General features: G+C 39.6%; 1 protein-coding gene across 4 annotated transcripts in view; it reads right to left on the bottom strand.

The window, feature by feature from the left end:
• Nucleotides 1–14,328, bottom strand: part of PXK (PX domain containing serine/threonine kinase like) — a 36,292-nt gene that overhangs the window by 3,749 nt on the left and 18,215 nt on the right. For 3 of the 4 annotated variants that reach the window (XM_083869481.1, XM_083869484.1, XM_083869483.1), the window contains exons 7-17: nucleotides 14,032–14,106; nucleotides 13,097–13,201; nucleotides 12,816–12,917; nucleotides 12,022–12,183; nucleotides 10,613–10,730; nucleotides 10,093–10,171; nucleotides 7,863–7,911; nucleotides 7,041–7,118; nucleotides 6,545–6,631; nucleotides 5,844–5,913; nucleotides 4,908–4,970 (exon numbers count right to left, since the gene is read on the bottom strand). In XM_083869481.1, the coding sequence (XP_083725607.1) occupies nucleotides 4,908–4,970; nucleotides 5,844–5,913; nucleotides 6,545–6,631; nucleotides 7,041–7,118; nucleotides 7,863–7,911; nucleotides 10,093–10,171; nucleotides 10,613–10,730; nucleotides 12,022–12,183; nucleotides 12,816–12,917; nucleotides 13,097–13,201; nucleotides 14,032–14,106 (988 nt within the window). The remainder of the gene's footprint in view (nucleotides 1–4,907; nucleotides 4,971–5,843; nucleotides 5,914–6,544; nucleotides 6,632–7,040; nucleotides 7,119–7,862; nucleotides 7,912–10,092; nucleotides 10,172–10,612; nucleotides 10,731–12,021; nucleotides 12,184–12,815; nucleotides 12,918–13,096; nucleotides 13,202–14,031; nucleotides 14,107–14,328) is intronic. The other variant, XM_083869482.1, reaches the window with a different exon arrangement.

Raw genomic sequence — 14,328 nt, 5'->3', positions numbered from 1 at the left:
TCCCTTTCAGAGGAAACACTCAAGTCCTAATAGAATACCAGAGATCAACTGAAACAATTTAACCTGCCTGTTGCATGTGGATCAAATGCTTTCTGAAGTAACCAAAACTTTACACAATGGCAGCACAAACTGAAATAAATTGCATACTGGGGCCTTCTAACTTTTCCAAATCCGCTTTTTACACTTGCCAAAGATGTACATCAATTTACTATTAGAAATACTGAAAAAGCATTCCCAGCATTAGAGTCCTGTTTCTCTTGTGGACGGACTGTGAAGAAAGAAAATCTCAGCACTTGGCCAAAGGAAGAACAAGGCCAAGAACAGTCCAAGTACCCATTTAGTGGCTGAAATGGTCAGAGCAGGACCCTGCAGGACTGGTGCACCAACCTACCCCAGACAGATCACAAACTGCTGTAAAAGCACCAAGAGCAGCTAATCACAAAAGAAATGGCTTCAAAGAGATGCAAGAACTGCAGAGAACAAATACAAGATTTTTATCTGGAATTGCAAAGTGAGGCTGAAAGAGACTATGCAAGTAGTTGTTCAAGATGGGGGGAATGACTAAATGACCTCGAAAGCAGTGGCCAGGGAATACAAAGGTAACACATGTGGTGAAAGAAGGCACACATTTAACACACGGAGGGCAAAAAAGACACAAAGTGCTTGGATCACTAAGTATTAGTAGGCCAAGATTCCATGTGTTATCTTCAAATTTTGGTCTGGTTATTTTACAAGAGTAGAAAAGACAGGGAAGTAGGGGCAGAGATCACCTTTCTTCCTGGAAATTCCTCAGGACTCACTATTATTGAAATTGAGCTGCTGACAACATCATGTAGTTAAACTCTTAGGAAACTAGTAACAAAGAATTATACTCTTACACTTGAGCTCCACCTTAAGACATAAATACACACAGGGTTCAGAATGGTATCTGACTAGCTATGAGCACTACATATTGAACCTCTTAATTAGAGCATGATTCAAAAATCTTCTAATTCATTCACTTCAGTTAGGCAATCAACACCAAGCTGTCCTTCCCTTCTTGACACAAGTGGTCCAACAGAAATCTCAGTTCACAAACATGCTTTCATATACATTTACATCTAGAGAGGAAATTGTTCTGTCCTACAGTGAAATATTTTCCCGTATTTAGTAGGAAGAACATTTGAGACAAGTGCTTAGCTATCATTAGGCCCTTCCAGTATATATGGTGAAGGACGTTGCCTGCAAACACACATTTTATTCATTCATGCAGTTGTAAGAATAAAACACTCAAACAAGAACTTACCAAGGGTTTTTACAGGGACATTTTTGTTAAAAGAGTGTGTTAAAAGGAATAGGAAGTAAATCAGATGCTGTAAACTTGATGCCTGAATTGAAACAAAAACTTAATTATGAATTTAAAGTGACAGCAATTTGTGCAAACAGCATTAAAAACTTGGCTGAGAATGGGATGTGAACAAAGAAAATAATTTTAGTGACAGTTTTTAAAGATGCTGTATTTCATTAAAATAATCTGTAAGAACATTCAGATTTTTTTCTTCTATTCCCTCCCAATACCAAGCAACTTCAAGATTTGCATCCAACTTCCCCATTCAGAAACAGAGCATCTTTAAAGAGATAAATCAGCATTAGCTTACTTTTCCGAAAATTCACGTTCAAAATGATGCATGCTCTATTGAAGACAGCAGAGAAAGAGAGAGGACACAAGTTAATCATCCAGTTCTCGTGTCAAGGTAAGAAAAACAGATACTGTTAGCTGAAAAGTTAGTACAGACGTCAATACATTCTTACTGACAAACATGAGGACAGCAGATTGACTATTTCATATTACATTTATAATGCTTCATTCAATTCTGAAAAATGAACCACAATTTTCCATGCTCTAAGCATTATTATACTTGATCAACAAATACAACACACATGCTTTCAGTTGCACATGCCATAATTCAGACTTTACAGGATTAAAGTGCATTTAGAGAGGTTTAGCAAGAAATCTGCAGGAAGATTAGCCACAGAAGACGAAATCCATTCAGTTCAAGAAACACTACCTGCTGTATTAACACCTGTATTCACACTTATGGGTCACAGAAACTCAGGAAAAGCACTTCCTAAAGCATTCCAACTGTTTTACAGGAAGGTGAGGGGCAGGAAAGATGCACCATATGGGTGCCAATGAAACATGTGTCACAATGAAGGATTCAGAACAACTGGCACAGAAAAACATTGTTAAGTACAATTCTTCCACTATTCCTGCAGGGAAGTCCAGAGAAGCAAAAGTCACACCCTCTGAATTTTTCTCTGTTGAAAGAGATCCTGCTGCATCTTATGTGCTTCTTTGATTTAGAAAATATTCAGTGAAATTTTAAATAACCCATACCACATTGTTCTGTATGCCTTCTGATCCTAGCCACTGCTCACAGCCACAAAAAAAATGAACAGATTTTCACAGCAGAAGCAAAGAATTGTGAGGAAAAAAAGAACCACACTGGAAGAACGTCAGAAACACAGGATGTTACATTAGAGTCACTTGCATGATCTAACAATATATTTCAAATATGTTACTTAGCCAAGTACCAGCAACACCACCAGCCCAAAACATTCTCACCAGTGAGAACAGCCCATGAGAGCCAACACCTCCAGAAGGCACCTTTCCCCCCAGAGCAGGCCATGCTCAGTCCCACAGCTGCAGCTGCCATGAGACAGTGGAAGCCAGCCCCTGTTTTATTCCTCAGTCTGTTTTCCATCGACTCTCCCAAGCACTCTGCTGCAAGCCAAGCCTCATGAGGCCTTTGTTCAGAGACAAAGCATCTCATGAGAAACCCCCTGAATGAGGTTCCTTCCCCAAGGCATGTTAGCCTGGAGCCAGTTCCCCTTTGGTCAGTGTCTCTTCACACACCCACACTCTATATATGACTAGTTACAGGCCAGGATAGAGCAAAAGTTTCCCTTGAGGGCACTTTTCCTCCTCAGCTTTAGTTTTGCCACGGTATTGTATCAGCAGGATGCTTTGAAATGCCCCAGTTCTAACACAGCCATACTAAACCAGTCAGACTGAAAGCCTCCATGGCTTTTGAGAATCATCTCACCACACTGACACCCATGAGCAATTTTGGTATAGAGGTAAATATCCATGTAAGTACAAGGAAATCAGAAGAGAGAAATGCAAGCTACAGATACATCACTTGTCACAAAGCCCTACTGGGACCAGTATATCTTTCCCCAAGGCAGTAATAGCATATTGCTTAAAACAGCTAAAACTACAACACTGCTGGTGGAAAAAAAATGAAATTTTCTCTGAGAATTAATATCTGAAACTTCTTCTACAAATTGTACTCACAAAAGCATTCCTGAAAATGTGACACTTGGCTTTACACCTCATAAACAGCATCCAAGCCCCTGTCTCACTAATGCACTTCCCAGGGTGAGCACAGGCAGGGCCACAAGCACCATGTCAGACAGGGCTGATCCCCACAAGTCATCAGGAGCACATTGGCACAAGATGACCAACAAACACACTGTGACAATATGGTTTGAACTGAGACAAGTTTTGAGCATAAACCTGAGCTATTTTGATCCACATCTGCACAAAAACCTGCATCCCATGCTTAAAACTTGAAATAGCTTTCCACAGACTTACAACAAGTCCAAGTCAGAACATAACAGTAGTTTCATTGAGAAGAAAAATGCTTTCTGAACATCTATCCATTTAGTAGGCACATTTCAGCTACTTCCTTATTAAAGCCCATGAACTGGCAACAAATTCTCCAGATCACAGTCAGTGTATCCAGAGAACAGCACTGTTACTGTGTTGCACAGTATCTTGTTTAGTCTCTATCTTGCTTAGGCTAACTGGGAGAAGTTAGTTCCTACAATACACACTTCTCGTGCCCTCAGCTTGAAGGAGAAACTACTAATTTGAATTTCAGCATGACTGATTTGAATTACATAATACAGACTGCAGTGTACTTCGAAAGACTATCCCAGCAAAGGCAAATTTGATTGCATTGCTTTGGTTAATGAGTTGTGCTGTGTGGAAAGTTCCTGGAACTAGAAATCTTATGGCAAGAGCCACCATAAAAAATGGCAATGCCATGGGCTGCTTCCCCTCTAGAAATGTGTTCTGTTAACATCTTTTGTTATTAATATTTGCCAGTGCTTCTCTTCTAGTCTTTTAGATTGAAGCACATTGACTACTGCTCAATATTCAGATCTGTAATTAAACTTTCAGAGCATTTCTATTGTCCACTCAAGTAAATTCTTCATCACTTCTCACCCCTGTCTTAAACATTAGCAAAACTCTCTGCACAGCCATCCAGCAAACTGAAAATCAGAACTGGCCAAAAATAACAGAGATATTATTTTTAACCCAAATCAATCTTGTTTCTACCAACCCTACTGGGTTATCAATGGGCTGTAGCAGAACTGAGGAGATTTATGAAGCTCAAGCCACCGAATTTGTCACACTCAAAATTCCTGAAAATATATCACAGCAGTACAGGAATAAAAAGAACAAAGAAACAAGGGATGAACAAGCAGTATTTCAGAGTCAACAGACCATTAACACCAGAACAAATGCATACTGCAACACGAGGCCCAGAAAATGCCTGGAAAGTAGCAATGTGGGTAGGAGTGGAGTAATACAGACTTCAAAGCAAGCATGTACACCCTGGGTAAATCATATCATGTATATTTTAAGAAAGGTTATAGTTATAAAAAGATTCTCTATGACCCTCAAAAGGGCACATGCCCACACTCAGGCTGTCACAAGATAACTGTCATCTCTGCGTTCCATCCTTGAAAACCATCATCCCTTAATCATCCTTGGGAATAACACCACCACTGAGGGGCAGAGGGGAATAAAAAAACAACATTAAAAAGATAAACACCGTAATGATTCTTGAACGTACCTGCTGTGGAGGGCGGAGTGGGGGATGATGGAGATGTTAAAGGGGAACTCGCCCCAGAGCCTGCTAAATAAAACAACAGTCAAGTAACTACAGCTGTGACATGGCACTTCAACACACACAAGACAGATTGCTGGAAGCAGGCCAACTTTATTGACTGAAAATCCAATCCTGCTTCCACATCTTGGGAAAGATTCCCATTCATAGCAACAGTGGTTTACAGTACAGAGTATGAGAGAAGCCCCAAACACATAGGAAATGCACTCAAAATTTCTCAGTGGGAATCATTTCTGTTGCTTGGGCTGTTGGATTTCAGCATACAAATTCTGTTCTCCTAAAGAGTTGTGCCAATGCATGGGTGGCACCCCATCTCTCCTAAGAGATGATTTTCAGTCTGTTGCTGTACTCCACAACAAACTGCTTTTGGACACATTTTAGCCAAGCAAATCAACTCTGGTAATCTGTTCCATAGTACCAACCACGTCTTTTAACTAAATGAAAACTTGTCAAAGGCTCTGTGTTGTTTTAAAATTTGGCCTTGAAGCAGCAATTCAACACATAATTTTCTCATTCATCTTAACACCTTACTATGTAATACAGATCACCAGAGAGGGTTCCTGAAGACTCATTTAATGGCCCAAGTAATGGATGTTGTTGTTATTCAATTAAAATATCAAACAAAATTAAGAGACTGATAATTCTTTTTGAGGAATGGGGCACAGAAGAGAGAAGACATTACTTTAAATTAGGCAGTTCAACATCACCAATATTTTTAAGCCCTCAATTTATTTATTATTAAATACCCCAAACAGTGGTACCAGACTTTGGTAGTAAAATGTAAAGTGTTGGTAATCCTAAATCTTTTCAGATAGAAAATGACAGTAACAATAAAAGAACTGACACAGCTGTGTAGAAGCAAATTCCTCTCTCTGTAGTTACCTGAGTTATTTGAGTTGCTGTATTTGGCTGAATGTTCTTCCCCACTTTCATTGGCAGAGCGTTTTGACTTCTTTAAAAGGGAACAGAGGAAACAGAAGATGGGAATGAATAATCACATCCTATGATAAGGATTGAACTGACACACAGATTTGTAACAGCCATCCACTGTATGACACAATGCTTTTCAATGCTCGACATCCCTCTCCCCATTCCCAGCACACACAGACGTGGTAACAAGAGCAGTAAGGCTGTTCTGTGCTCAAGTATCTCCAGCGAGGCACCAGGGAACTGCAGTGCCTCTGACCACAAGGGAAAGGAAGAAAACTGACATGCAGGCCCCTTCTCAGAAAAGAAGACCAATGCAGACAGTGCTGCAGGAGCAGACTGAAACAGGCTCCAACACCTGCCCAGGGAGCAGGACAGAGCAGAGCAGCTCATCTGGGAATGAGCTGTGAACCAAGACTGGTTTCATACAGCAACCTCAAACAGGTTGCACCAATATGCAAGTCAGCTACCACTGTAACTTAAACTTTTTATTAAATCTATTCCTTAGCCAAAAAAGTGAAAACAACCAGGAAGTAATGCAGAAACACACAGGAAGGAGTAGAGTCATGTACCTATGGCTAGACATGGGCATGGTAAACATTACAAAAAGAAACACATCTTTTTCTGTGGGAGAAACCTATTTAATGATTGCTTACTTTTCGTGCCAAGATCTTCCTTTTCTTTTTTTCTTCTTCAGAGCCATGATGAGATTGAGCTCTTGTCAGCCTTCTGTGCTGGTGAATCTTCAAAGTTAAGGAAAAAATAGAAAAAGACCATATTAAGATCTTAAATGTTTGAAAACAACATTTGGCGTACAAGAAAACACACTGTAGTCACTTTGCATGTTTAGATTTCCTTTCTTGTTTATTGTTTTTCTCTTATTGTTTCTGGTAGAGGATGGAGACTTGTACTGAAGTTAAAAGGATCCTCTTAACTTGGGAGCCACAATCTGTGAAACCTCTTAAAATAGTGAGATGCCATACAGTCAACACCTGTTATACAACTCCTCATATTGCATTTTTGGGAAAGCAAATCTGTTGGTGAAAGCCGTTATTACTCAGAAGTGATTTTGAGTAAAAACTCACTTTCTGCATGTAGAAGTGATAAGAGGGAATGAAATGTCTGTAGGAAATAAAGAAATGCAGACATTACCAATTTCTGTTCTTCTGTTAATCGCTTTTCTATGCATTCCTTGGAGATTTTCAATGCCTCTTTTAGCTTAGTAGGAATCTAATACAGAATGGGGAACAAAATCATAGCACAAAATGTGATAAAGGAAAACACAACTTCAGTGATCAAAACTCAGCATTCATCTGATCACATTTCTCATCTAAAACCCCAAGATGTGAGACTATTCCTCTAGTGAAGCAGAAAAAAGGACTCTAGATGCATGTTTTTCTACTCCAAACCTACCTACAGGTCAGCAGGGACAAAGAAATACCAAACCTTGGAAGGCAAGGACAGATAACAACTTCAAGACTCCAGTCACATCCCAAATTTCCATGAGGCTGACATCACAAGGCACAGGGCACAAATCCTCCAGGAGAAGCACCCTGGGGCAGCTCCCCAGTGGGACCAGGTGTGGCCCCTGAAATGCCCCAGTGCTGGAGCTGGCAGCAAGGTGCTGATGGTCTCATGTAGCAAAATTGGCTTCCACAGGTGTTTGCAATGTGTTTCCTCCCACTGCAAGGGACCTGCAGGGCTCAGAGCCTCTGCTCAGACACAGCAGCACCATCAGTTACACAAATAGGCTCCAGTTCAGCAGCTGCTCTTCAACACCCCTGGGTCACATCGTGCTCCCCTCTAAGGGCTGGCACAATGTTCTCAGGGACAGTGTGGCAAAGGAATCCAAACACTGATGGCAATAGCCATAGAGGCAAATAAAGCCAGCTCTCTGAGACCCCCTCAACTAATATGTAGCTACCCACATCCTGGGACTTCCACAAACATCAGCAAATCAGTGCTCAACTCTACCTTAAACTGTGGTTTCTCAGAGTTTGTTAGCAGGACATCACTGAATAATCTGTGAGTAGATTTAAAAAAAAAAAAAAAAAAAAAAAAAAAAAAGAGAGAGTAATATTATTCCCAAGAGACAGGCAAAAGCAGAATGAGAATACTATTGGTACTGTTCACTTCAACCCCTCTTTCTCCTTTTGCTTCTCTGCCCTCAACCCTTGGCCAAAGGTTTCTATGTACTGCTTTTTATTTTCTAAGCACTGCTGTAAAATTAGCAGCACCCAACCCTCAGACTGTAGCCACTACTTATGGCCGAGAAAACTGGTTTGTGTGAAATGTTTTGAAAGTGGCTAGAACAGGTAGTTATCAAACGCAGAGAAGGGCTCCCCCCAAAAAAGAATATCTTTTCCTTAAAAGTATATGGATTCTTTATTTAAAAAAAAATCCAGCGACTTTATTTTGAATTTCAACTAAACAAAACCATTGCACTTGTTAAAAAACTTATCTTAGCATGACCTTTGTTTTAGAATTAACAAGAATATGTGAAAGATCAAGTGAATTTAACATTTGAAAATATGTGTATTCTTGCCTCTACAAAAGGCAACTAAAGCAAATATTGTAATATTTTTGCTCTCGCCTCTATGGTATCAGCAGAAACACTATAAATGACTAATCCTTTTCCATTCAAAACAAAGACACTAGAGGGCAATGGTAGTCTGAAAATAAACTGGTTAGTCCATTTCAAGATACTTTGTCCTGGAGAACATACTAGAAAACTGTCACAGACAGACCTGAATCCTGGCTCCAAGATAAATATTTCTGAGTTGCTGTTCACTATGGAAAACTATTACAGGCTTATACTGGACAAAACAAATTCACATCTAGAATCAAGTTAATTAAGGAGAATGAAAAATTTAGAAATAGAGCAAATTTTAAAATACTTCCAAAAATCCATGAAAGTTCATCCTTGTTTACAGGACTTTCTGACTCTTCGAGATTACATGTTCTTAGGGTTATAATAAATAGATATTTAAATTAAATTAATAGCTTTAATTATATTAATTGCATTGCATATCTATGTAGAACGCTTTTGTAAAGTGTATTGGTATGAAGGGAATGTAGTATAATATCTTACATTTGAAATGCAGCTGGGCATAGATTGTTTATTCAACATCTTTAAACACCTGGATACTTCTGTATTCACAGAATTTTCCTATAGTATTTCTCCCCTGCTTACATTGTTCTCTCAGCCTCCCTCCTAAAAAGCAGAGGAGGGAAGAAGGAGGAATTGAAGGCTGCAGTGACTCTTCCCAACCAGGAAATCTGAACCTCAGAGCAGGCTCTATATGCACTGCAATCTCCGCTGTGAGATCAGACCCAGATTTAGGTATGGACAATGCGTCATTTAGTAGGCCCCAGCTACAGCATCTCATATTCAGAAATAATAAAAGAACCTCCCAGAAGAACTGTGGTTCCATGCTCAGCATGCTGGTGACATGTCACAGCATGGAGACAGCAGTTTCCCTGGAATGCTGTGCCCTAACTGCAGGCAGGGTGGCACTGCAGACAGATGTGGTCCCCACCCAGTGGCACATTGACAGTGCTCCCTTTCTGCATCCTGTCCTTGCCCCCATTCCTGCCCTCACCCCTATCCTGTCCTTGCCCCCATTCTTGTCCTTGCCCCCATTCCTGCCCTCACCCCTTCACTGCATCCTTGGAAGGCAGCCTGTAAGGAAATTTATTCTGTCTATGCTTCAGATAATCCCTAAGCCAGCCCTGCAAGAAACCAGACAGAACCTCCATACTACATTTCATACCCAGATCAGGTCTAAATGTCACTGCTGAGCAGAGCAAGAGATGTATTTCACCAGACCTAAGTGAACTGATAGCAAGATCTGCTGAAGTAGGTCTGAAGGGAACATGTAAAAAGACTCCTTATTCTAAATCCTTTAAATCAATCTGTAAGTGATCTCAATCATGCTTGCATTACTTCAATGGCAGGATTAACTCAAACCATGCTAAATAAAGTGCATACCTAACAGCTCCAACGCACCAAAAGACAAAGAAACATTAAACACACATATTAACACAGGATGGGTTCTATAAAGCCTACCAAGCTTCACTTGGGACACATCCCTCAAAACAATGAGCAAACCTTTCGAAAAAAGAAAACAGAGCAGAAAGTTTCTTCCTCCTAAAATAATTAAAAGCATTGCTATGAATATAAAACAAGTAGAACAGGACTTACGGCATCTGTAAGAGCCGTGAGACAGTTGGCATCCCATTCTTCAGAGCTTCACAAGTCAGAATGGACTCCAACACTGATACTACCAAAGAAAGAATAAGAATGAACACATTTTTTGCAGAGCAGGATAGCAAATAATTTAGAATGAACGTTTGGCACTGTTGTGTGATGCTCCCCTAAGTATTGCATCAACCAAGCAGTGATGAAGCTCTGTGGCATGTGGTTTTTATTATAGTGTTACTATTACACATAGAAGCTTTTCAAGAATGTTAGACATGAGGAAAGGGAATCCAGGCATCTCATTATTTGCTAAACACTGCTTTATCACTCAGCTAAAAAAGTTGTATTCCTACACTACGTACATTTCATGAAGAACACATTTTCTATTTGACCAAATTACTAGTTCTTTCTGGTGACAGGGTGCAAAGATCGCAGGCTGCTATTCCACAGCACTTCAGCTTAGGTAAAGTCTAAGAGTGCACCCAGGCTGCTATGACTGAGATGCTCTGCACTGCATACTAACCAACAAACACTGATGGAGCAGGGGGGAAGCTCTCCACTGGAATCGTGTCTGGAGGTCTTCCATAGGTCATTTCATACAGTAAGTGTCCAAAGCAATGAACATCAACGCCCTCTAAAGTCTGTGGGGGAACAAAATAATAAAACCACAACTTGTTAGTTTTTCACAACTAGTTAACCCAGCGATCTTGCATGTGAAGATAGGAAAGAGGAATCATTAAGGCAGTTCCTAACCACAACTATTTCCCTGCTTAACTGTAGCTCAGATGAAATCTTCATGCTACAAGCTAAAGCACCCTATGTTGTTTTTCTGTACAAGATGGTACAAGTGGGAGAGCAGCGTAGTCAAGTTCTGTAGAAATGTGTGAAGTAGTAAACTCTTCACAAAGCAGTTTAGAGGTGTGTGGTCCTACACACCAATAGGAGTCCTGAGCAAGCACACTTTCCTAGCTAAGTCCAACAGCAAAAAAAGAGATTCATAAAATAACCAGCTGTCACTTTACAGGGAAGTAGATAAAAGACAGGAAAAAATGCATATCAAACAAACCTAGGAGAGTGTCTTTTGCTCCTCCTTAGGTTTGTGCAAGCTGAACATACATGCTGAGCTCCCAGACAGCATATTTGCAAGATTTCTGAATCATGTTTAAGCAGAAGAGGCTCCCCTTACTGTAGGAGGCTTTGATGGCACTAACAGATTTGGACTAACCATGAACTTGTGATTGTTTCTTTGACAACACAGTAGAACTTGTTTAGCAAGGCCAGCAAGCAGCTCCCTCTTGATGCTGCACAGAATTTATTACAATGAGAGCCTAAAGGCAGGGAATAATGTTGCTGCAACAGGGCAAATTTGTTCTCATATTTTTGCAGTAAGATAAATATTTTGCTTTGCAAGCCTGCAGTCAAACAGACACCCCTCAAACAAATAAAAATAACCTTTGAATATCTAGAGATCTGCAAGCATCTGATCCATTTTCAGTCTCCACCAAAGACAGGGCTGACTACTGCTCCCAGCTAAGCACAAGTAAATAGCTGTGCTCACTGTACAAACACACAAGTGAAAATGTAGTAGACAATATGCACATTCCTATGAAATACAGACCAGGGTAGAAAGAGATCTAAAAACAACTGCACTTTACCCCTATTTGTGCTGGCACTGTTGTCATAAAAACACTCACCTGCACCTCCCCTCTACCTGCTTACCTTTGGCCTCAGCCTCACTCCAATGTGCTGCAACAAAACTGCTGTGCAGCCAGACAGTGACTTGGAGGAGCAGAAAAGTGATTTGATGGAGCAAAGCTCAGATTAAAAAAAAGGGGCTTGAGAGAGGTTTTTTCATTCTAGTCAGTTCTCCACAAACAAAGGTTGAGAATAAAGATTTGCATAAGTCAGATGAATTCCCTGTCTGAACCTTACATTAATTTTCCGAAACTGTGAAAAGTATGATCGATAAAATGATGGAAGTCCCAACAAGGAATTTTCTAGATCCAGTAACTTGCACGTATCCCCATCCAACATCACATTGGCAGAGTGAAGATGGCCATAAGGAAATCCTTTCTCATGGAGGAATTTTAATACCTGAAAAAAATCCAATAGAGAAGCATTATCACCACATGCTGTGATGATCTCTTAAATGTGCCAATACTAAAGCAGGCCTATAATAAATGTGGCCCCCCGATTTGGAATGCTCACTCAACTTGATCTTCTACCTATGTCCTCTTTGTCTGACTATTTTCCCATTTAACTGGAAGCACTTTGCACAAAACAGATATTTGATGCTGATCCTCAAAGCAGGTTTATGGACACCTCCCCAAAGAGATCTGGAAACTAAAATTTAAAATTCTACTGAATATGATAGCTCAAGTAAAAAAAATTTAAAATACATGAACAATCATGAATTTATGGCACATATTCTGCAGGCTATGAGTTACTTCTTTCCCTTTGTACACAAGGAACAGACAATGTTATCACCTCTCTCTCATTTAAGCTCCACACATACCAACTGCAATTTTTTGAGGTGGTCATAAATGTTCTCACATAAATATACCTAAATTCAACTCAGCAGTGTATCTCAATTTATATTTATATTTGAAATCTGCTGCTGATATAAAGCCTGTGCATTCAAAAGTTTGTCCACTTTCTGTAGCTAGACCAGCCGCCTTCCAAAAAAATAAATAAAAAAGTCTGGTAAATAAAATTTTTAAAAGTACCTCTAATATTTGCCTTCCATATGTTTTTATCTGCTGAAGTTCAAGACCTTGAATTTTTTTAGGATTGCAATACTTCTTCAGGAACGGGTCTTTTGGCTTTGCCTTTAAAAAAAACACACATATCAAGTATCATGCTGAGAAAAGTCACTATTTGTGTGTCAAAAGTCACTATATTTGTCTGTTTGCTTTGCAGTTAATGGCAAACACTTTTATAAAAAACAAGTATGGTCATTCCAGTATACGTTATGCCATTTGAGTTGGGGGTATGGGGAAGACCTTACCTTATAAATAAGGTCCTTTAGTGTCCCTTTTTCACTGAATGGTCTAATAACCAGCGCTGAAGATTCGTTGGCAGTGGCAAAAGTGATTTTGTAAATATAGGGATGCTACCAAAAAAAAGAAACTGTAGGTAAATTTTAGACGATGGATTTTTAAGTTATTTGTGTTCAATTCACAAGTAAGAAAAGATCAGCCTGAACTGTATATTCAAAGTAGTAAATTAGATTCTGTCAGTGACATGGAATAACTCAAGTTATTCAGTCTTAACCTGGAGTAAACGCAAAGAAAATTTCACAAAGACATTATTCAACTAACACATAAATTAAAAACAAAAAAATCTACTTCAAACTTCAAAATCAACCAGTCTTTCACATGCTTAACATCCTTAAAGAGAGACTCCAGAGACTTCTTTTGGAGTCAAATGCCAGTTATGAAGGCAGAGGTGCCTACTGGATTTATAACGTGGTATTTCACAGGAGCTTAAATTGTACACCCTCCATTGCAGCTCTAATAAGATGCTCCTGTCTTGAGTTCAATGAACTGAAAAAATAATGATACTTGTTCCACTGCCTCACCCACTGCTGCCTGAGAATATCTCAGCTCACAGTTCAGCAATTACACCTAAACAACACTATGCTAACAGCCTAAAGGTGTTGAGGAGATGAAATAAAATCCCATGATCTCACAGTACTGCACAAGAGAAAAATCAAACCAACCACAACACTGAATCTCCTGCAATAATCCTGCAGGATTATTATTTAGGCTGGGAACATGTTACTTCAAAGTATATGGGAAATGTAATTAAAGGTTTGCAAATCTTTAATGAAAGCAACTCTAAAATTACAAACTATGTCAACTAGGCTACATGTGCTTTTCCAAGATCAGTCCTTGACACACACTTTTGTGCTGGCACAATTTAAAAATCTTCAGTACTCACAGAACAGGAAGAAAGAAGTTTCACAGCATACTGTAAGTCTCTGTCAGACAAGTATTTATCAGGGCCAAGATCAGCCTGGAAATAAACAGGAAAAGAATGGCATTATAATACATGTTGCATTCCATACAGAAATGTTATCAGTGTTCTACCCTGGCAAACTAGGACAGATGTTTGAAGGCCTTATTTTGAAGGGCAAGCAAGGAAATTACACATACAAAATGAAACCTGAAGAGGCTGAATAAGGCCATGGTTTTGCAATACAAACAGTCTGACCATAAATATTACTGCCTCTTTCCT

This window comes from Zosterops lateralis (genome assembly GCF_965231275.1).
Source record: "Zosterops lateralis genome assembly, chromosome: 11".
NCBI classification, from domain to species: domain Eukaryota; kingdom Metazoa; phylum Chordata; class Aves; order Passeriformes; family Zosteropidae; genus Zosterops; species Zosterops lateralis.
This window is presented reverse-complemented; position numbering and strand designations above follow the sequence as displayed.